The 6,000-nt window shown below is 50.2% G+C and overlaps 1 protein-coding gene across 1 annotated transcript in view; it reads left to right on the top strand.

Annotated features, from left to right (window-relative positions):
* DCDC2C (doublecortin domain containing 2C) overlaps nucleotides 1-6,000 on the top strand; it is a gene marked incomplete at its 5' end in the record, with an annotated part of 97,611 nt that overhangs the window by 5,573 nt on the left and 86,038 nt on the right. The window contains one exon of the mRNA XM_081265174.1: nucleotides 1,107-1,158. Coding sequence (XP_081121300.1) covers nucleotides 1,107-1,158 — 52 coding nt within the window. The remainder of the gene's footprint in view (nucleotides 1-1,106; nucleotides 1,159-6,000) is intronic.

Below are 6,000 nucleotides of genomic sequence, written 5' to 3'. Positions count from 1 at the left end.
AATTTCCTGAAGAAAACCTGTCTGGAAAAACACAAGGACTGGGGAGCTCTTGGAGAGCCCATGCAAAGGCCTGTGGACAGAGGCAGTGAACCGGACACTCACGGGCTGAATGGGGCCAGCAGCTGTGTCTCTTTGAGTCACACAGTTTTCCAAGATTTGAATTGGCTTCAACATGTCATGATTGGAAAAATTCACATAATAACGTGAACTTTTGGTTTCTGTTAAAAAAAAATAGAGAATTTGATATTGGCAAAGACCCAGTCTCAGTTGCCTGCATCTCCACATGTAGAGTGTGTGCTGGACATGAGAGGTCCTGTCCATCTGAGAGGCAAAGGACCCTCCCACTCACCCCGGTCCCTGCCGCTCCCTAACACTGCCCTGACCTCTGGGAGCATCTGAGTTCATGACTCTTGACTCTATATTGAATAACTGTTTTTTTCCATCTACCAAGTTTAAGTGACTCCTTCTCTGATTGTTGCTAAAATCATCAAAAAATGGTCACAATCTCAAATATGATTTTTTTAAATGAGAAGAAACCTTAGTATCACACATAAATCTTAGTCTTATTTATTATCATTTAAAACTTTAATTTTGGGGAAATATGGAAGATTTTTCACAAGTACCCAAGGGAAAAAATTGTCCCCAAGGGAAAAAATTGTAAGAGTGAAACTCAAAATTTTATTCGGTGACTCTTCTCCGTTTTGGTAAAATAGGAATAGGGCTGAAGCCTTGTGAGGCAGGGGCCAAGGAGGCCCAGGGCTGGGCTGGAGTCTGGCTTCCTCTCTGACCCTGGCTGGGTGAGCTCTCAACCCTGGTCCTTTAGTGACCTGTTGGAATAAAATCCACTGAATGAGATGATTTCTGGGTCCGTGTCAATAACCCAAACACTTCCCGGGGAAGTGATGCCTGGTAAGAGTCTGCGCAGGGCTGTGCCGTGGCACCTGCTGGGAAGTCCTTCTGCAGTCCTCTGGGCCCGCACGTCTCTCTGGGAGTGCCTCCGCCTGGTTGTGCATTGCTGTGGCATTGTCTTCTTCAAAGTCAAAGGGGCCACAGCTCTGAATCTGATATTTACCTTGTAATTCTGTTTCTCCCCTCTTCTCTTGCAGCTATATCCATATAGTTCCCAGAAAGCCCTCCAAGATGAGGAAGTTGAAGGAAGTAAGTGTGCACGACCGAGGGGGAGGAGATGGGCCAGATCGTGGGGTGACAATCTAAACTGATAGAACTCGGGTCCCGACTTCCTGGGGCTGAACCTCAGGGTTTGGCAGGAAGTGCCCCTGGAGCGTGGGAAGGCCCTGGGTGAGCTTGTCAGGTTGTCGAAGCGCGGTGCCCCAGAGACGGGGGTCGTAAAAGTGCCCTGGAGCCACACCAAGGGAGATGGGCATCTTTGAGGCACACTATGAAGTTACTTGTTAAAACCTCTCCTTTTCCTTTTGTTTTGGGGATTTGGGAAGTGGATGTCAGGAAGAGCTATTTAAAGTCATGCAGGTTGATGCTCATGATAATGCTGGCTTTGCCCATGATCGGCCTCTGAGAGGTGTGTGTGGGGGGCAGGGGTGCCTGTCATTCTACCCGTGACACTCGATTCCTAACAAAAACAGCAGAGCCACTCCTTCACTAGAATCCCACCTTTTCTGTAACAAAACCCAACAGTTTTGAGTAATGGAGCCTATTGATATTTAGAATTTATCAAGATTTTTACTTTTTTAAACAAAGACTCAGCTCTGAGGAGTGTCACCAGGTGGGTGCTGAGGTGCCTCCTCTTCTACAGCACCCTCCTTTTTGCTCTTTGGTGGAGGTGATGGTCTGTACCAGAGGACTGGGGCGGGACTCAGTGGCATACTGTGTGGCGCTGCCAGCAGGAGGAGTTGTCAGCTGTCCTCCTCCACATCCTGAGCCTCACGACTGCTCGTGTCCCTGTGCACCTCCACATCCCAGGAACGTTCGGGTAGCTCCAGAGTGGTGCCCAGGCACCCCCGACAGACCCACAGCTCTCAGGGCAGTGAAAGGAAGTCAAATTCAGTGTGTCCCCAACTTCAATTGTGACCGTCCAGCAGGGCAGGTTTCCCCTGACAATCTGGCCGTCACTGTGGGTCAGGGCTGGGCTGATGGAGCAAGTGGCGCCTGTTCTTTTGGCATCCAGCCATTTGTTTACCCCTCTGTCGGGGCTGGGGAGGGATCAGCACATTTCTGAAGTTGAAGTCTGTGCTCATTCTTGCACATTTCAGTGGATTCAATAGAATACGACTTACTGGTAACATCTCAGGATGGGGGAGGCTTGCAGACTGTCTTGTGGAACCTTATTTTCTAGCCGAGGGAGCCGTGACCTGCAGAGGTTGTGTGCCCAGCGCTGAAGGGCAGCCTGGGCACACTCGGCGGGAGCGTCCAGGGTGGGGTGGGGCAGCACCTCGCCCCTGAGGTTGAGGCTGTCCTTGACAGAGGAGTCTGAAGGTCTGTCTGCTCTGGGGCCTTCCACTCTGTGAACTTAGAACACACGACGGGAAAGTCACCGCGAGCTGCTCAGGAAAGCACAAGGAAGATGATTGAAAACTCACCCACAACCCTTCCCTCCAAAACGACCCCAGGGGCTGCATTCTGTCCTCCCGTCCCAGCTGGACACACACACACACACACAGAATCTGCTCTAGTCAGCTTTGTGTCCCTGGGCCCGAGGGACTGACGAGGACAAGAGGAGGAAACGCTCATTTGGTCATGGTTTCAGAGGTTCAGTCCACGGCCAGCGACTCCACCGCTCTGGGCCCAGGCGAGGCAGGGAACATCGTGGTGCAGGACACGAGAGGAAGGCAGCTCCGGGCCCGGCATCCAGGAAGTAGGGACAAAACAAAACCCCCAAGGCACATCCAGTGACCCACCTCCTCCAGCCCCATCCCACCTGCCTTCAGGTGCCACCCAGCTAACCCACATCAGTGGATTAACCCCCGGATTAAGTCACGCCCCTCACAGTCCCATCAATTCACCTCTGAACATCCTCGAATTGTGTCACACATGGGCTTGGGGGATACCTCATATCTGCACCAGGATCCATCCACAAAGTCTTTTTTGGTGGTACTTGAGGTTGGACCCAGGGCCTTGTGCATGTTAGGCAACTGCTGGGCCCCGGGCTACATCTCCAACCCTTTTTATTTATTATTTAAAAATTTGAGACAGGGTCTTACTAAGTTGTCAAGGCTGATCTTGGACTTGTAGCTGGGAGTATGGGTGTGCACCACTATGTCCAGTTAATAAAATCTTTTCGGATCTTTATTTACTATACGTCATAATTATTTTCTTGTACTGTAAGTGCTCTTCTGCAACCTGATTTTTAATGCCTGAAAAACTCTTTCCTGTGAATTTATCTTTATTATTTAACCCATCCCTTGACAGCAGATCTTTGACTCATCCTACCTTTTCACAATCTTAAACAGTGACACCGTGGGCCCCTTTCAGAGACACAGTTGCTACATTCATGATGGTTTTCACAGAAGTGGAATTACGGCACCATCTTAATCCCTTTGGTGTTTCTCTGGATTGGGTCCCAGAGCTTCTAACCACTTCTGTTGCTCCAGCAACATCTGAGATGCCCTTCGCTGCCCTTGCGTGTTGCAGGACTTGAACGACATGCCACGTAATGACCTGGAGGTGCTTGATGCTCATCGTCCCTACCCCTCTCTCCTTTTGTGGAGGATGTCATCTGCAGTGACCGGTTGTGATACTGCTGTTTGCTGTGTAGACCCTTGTCTTGGAGGGAGGGTAGTATTTTGAGGAACACACATCAGTGGTGTGGACCTCACCAAGTGAGTTGGTCCTCCACCGAGAGCTTTGTTCACAGAATTTACTCCAAACAATCTGCTGTGTGCAGGAGGGAGCCACAGGGGTGGCCTGGGGTGAAGACCAGTTTTGCCCCCCAGGAGGACATGTAAGGACATGAGCTGCCCAGCTGTCAGTCACCCTCACGGGTGCAGTTAGATATCTCTTATCTGAAACGCTCACAGAAGCCTACACTTTGCCTGCACCGTGTTTTTTGGGGGGCACCCAGGACCCCAAGGAAACACAACACTCCACGAACCAGAAGTCTTGCCTCTGGCTGATCATTTCCACTGTCCCCGTGTTAATTCATAGGGTCAGGGTGCTCTGCTGTCAGGTGCTGTACTCGAAAGCCTGGAGGGTCTTCGTGAGTCCTCTGTGCCATTGATTTTATGGATGGCCACACTCCCTTAGCAGCAGGTGCTGTGTCCCCATGTCCCATTAGCACTGGAGGGAGAGTCATCAGTCCTTGGGGCACATCATAGTCATGTTCGATGCCCTCATCTCTCCTCTGTTCTAACGTGGGATGTGTATGGCTTACGTTCTTAGCACATTTTCACATCTACCATCTCACCTGGGAAAATGGAAAAAAAAGCCATAGTGAGGTAGAGAGGTCTTAATATCTGCTGGTCAAAACATGAATAAAGAGTTCAGGAAAGGTCAGTGCTGTGTCCAAGGTCAGGGAGCTAGAGGAATAGAGCTTGGACTGACACCAAGTGCTTTAGAGATGATTCTGAGATTCTCCCCTCCCTTTCCCAGGGACAGACCCATTGCCACTGCTGTAGAACCCATCAGTGTGAAATGAGTCTCCTGTGCTCCACGCACGGGATTAAGTGACTGAATTCTCTCTGATAGACAGTAAGCCTTTACAGAGCGAAGCCCTGTGAACAGTGGAGGGAATGCCGCACGGCGTCTTGGTCTGTACCTGTCAAGAGGTCAAGTGGGAAGAAAAGAAGTTCACCTGGTAGGCTCTGGAGGCTGGGAAACCTGAGAGCGTGGCACAGCACCTGGCGAGGCCTTGCTGTGTTGAAACGCTGTGGAGGGCGTCACGTGGCGAGGCCGTGTGCTAGCGTGGGTTTCTCTTAACCTACTGATAAAGCCAAGGTCAGGGATGCCACCGTAGGGGTCACCTCATGACTTTGTTGATTCTGATCATCTCCTGAAGACCTCACCTCCAAGTACCGTCAAGCTGTGCATTTGGGAATTGCGTTTCCAACCCATGAACTTTGGAGGGACACATTCAAGCCACAGCATGCAGTTTGGGCCAGCGTGGAGCAGAGGGTCTGTAGGGGACTTGTGGCTCTCCACGACCTGTGCTGAGCTGGGGAAGCTGGGCCTGGGGGTGGACACCAAGAGGAAGTCCTGTCCTGCTGCCGCTGTGCCCCCTTCCAGGGCTGATGGAGAAGAGCTTTGCAAGGGCCAGGAAACTGGGTGGCTTGGGACTGAAAGCTCCTGGAGGCCTTGATGGAAGTGAGGCCGAGGGCAGCCCTTCCTGCTCCTGACCCAGGTGGACAGCCCAGGGTGCACTGCAGGCCGGGCCCAAGGCTGTGCCTAGCTGTATCTGTCTATCATCTAATCTTTTCTCTCTCTGTCTCTATTATCTATCTCTCTATAATTTCTCTATCTTTACACACACATCTGTACATACGTGTGTACATACATACGTGTGTGTGTAAAACATACTTTATGTGTTAACTACATATACGTCTCTCTGTATATCTATAAAACCCTGGGAGCAACATGGATACCACCCAGAGCAGGGTGGTTGAATGTCATGGGTATGTTGTATCATGGTTAAATCTGCAGCTGGTTGTCAGGTTAAATGAAGTGGTCCCCGTGCAGCGCCTAGCATGGTGGGGGCACTCAGCTGGAGCTCAGTAATTAGTAGACACAAGTCTTGTGCAAATGCCTTTCAGTGGTGGTAGCTCACCTGAGCCAAGTTTGAGATCTGCGAATGCCTGCTGATTTGAATGCCATGTGAACTGTTTCAAATTAAAGGTAGTACAAGGTAAGTTTTTGCAGTGTCCCCAAATCCAGGGTTTCACTGAGGTACTTTGTCTCATTTTGTGATACAGTAATACAGAGTAGAAGTGCCAAACTTCTGAAAATTATTCCTTCAAGAAATTTGCTTTGGTCAAATCTATTAATGGGAAACTTGAAGAAGCTTCCCTCCCAAGAGAACATGATTAGAATCAG

The sequence above is a fragment of the Spermophilus citellus genome (genome assembly GCF_964194105.1).
Source record: "Spermophilus citellus genome assembly, chromosome: 13".
Taxonomy (NCBI): domain Eukaryota; kingdom Metazoa; phylum Chordata; class Mammalia; order Rodentia; family Sciuridae; genus Spermophilus; species Spermophilus citellus.
This window is presented reverse-complemented; position numbering and strand designations above follow the sequence as displayed.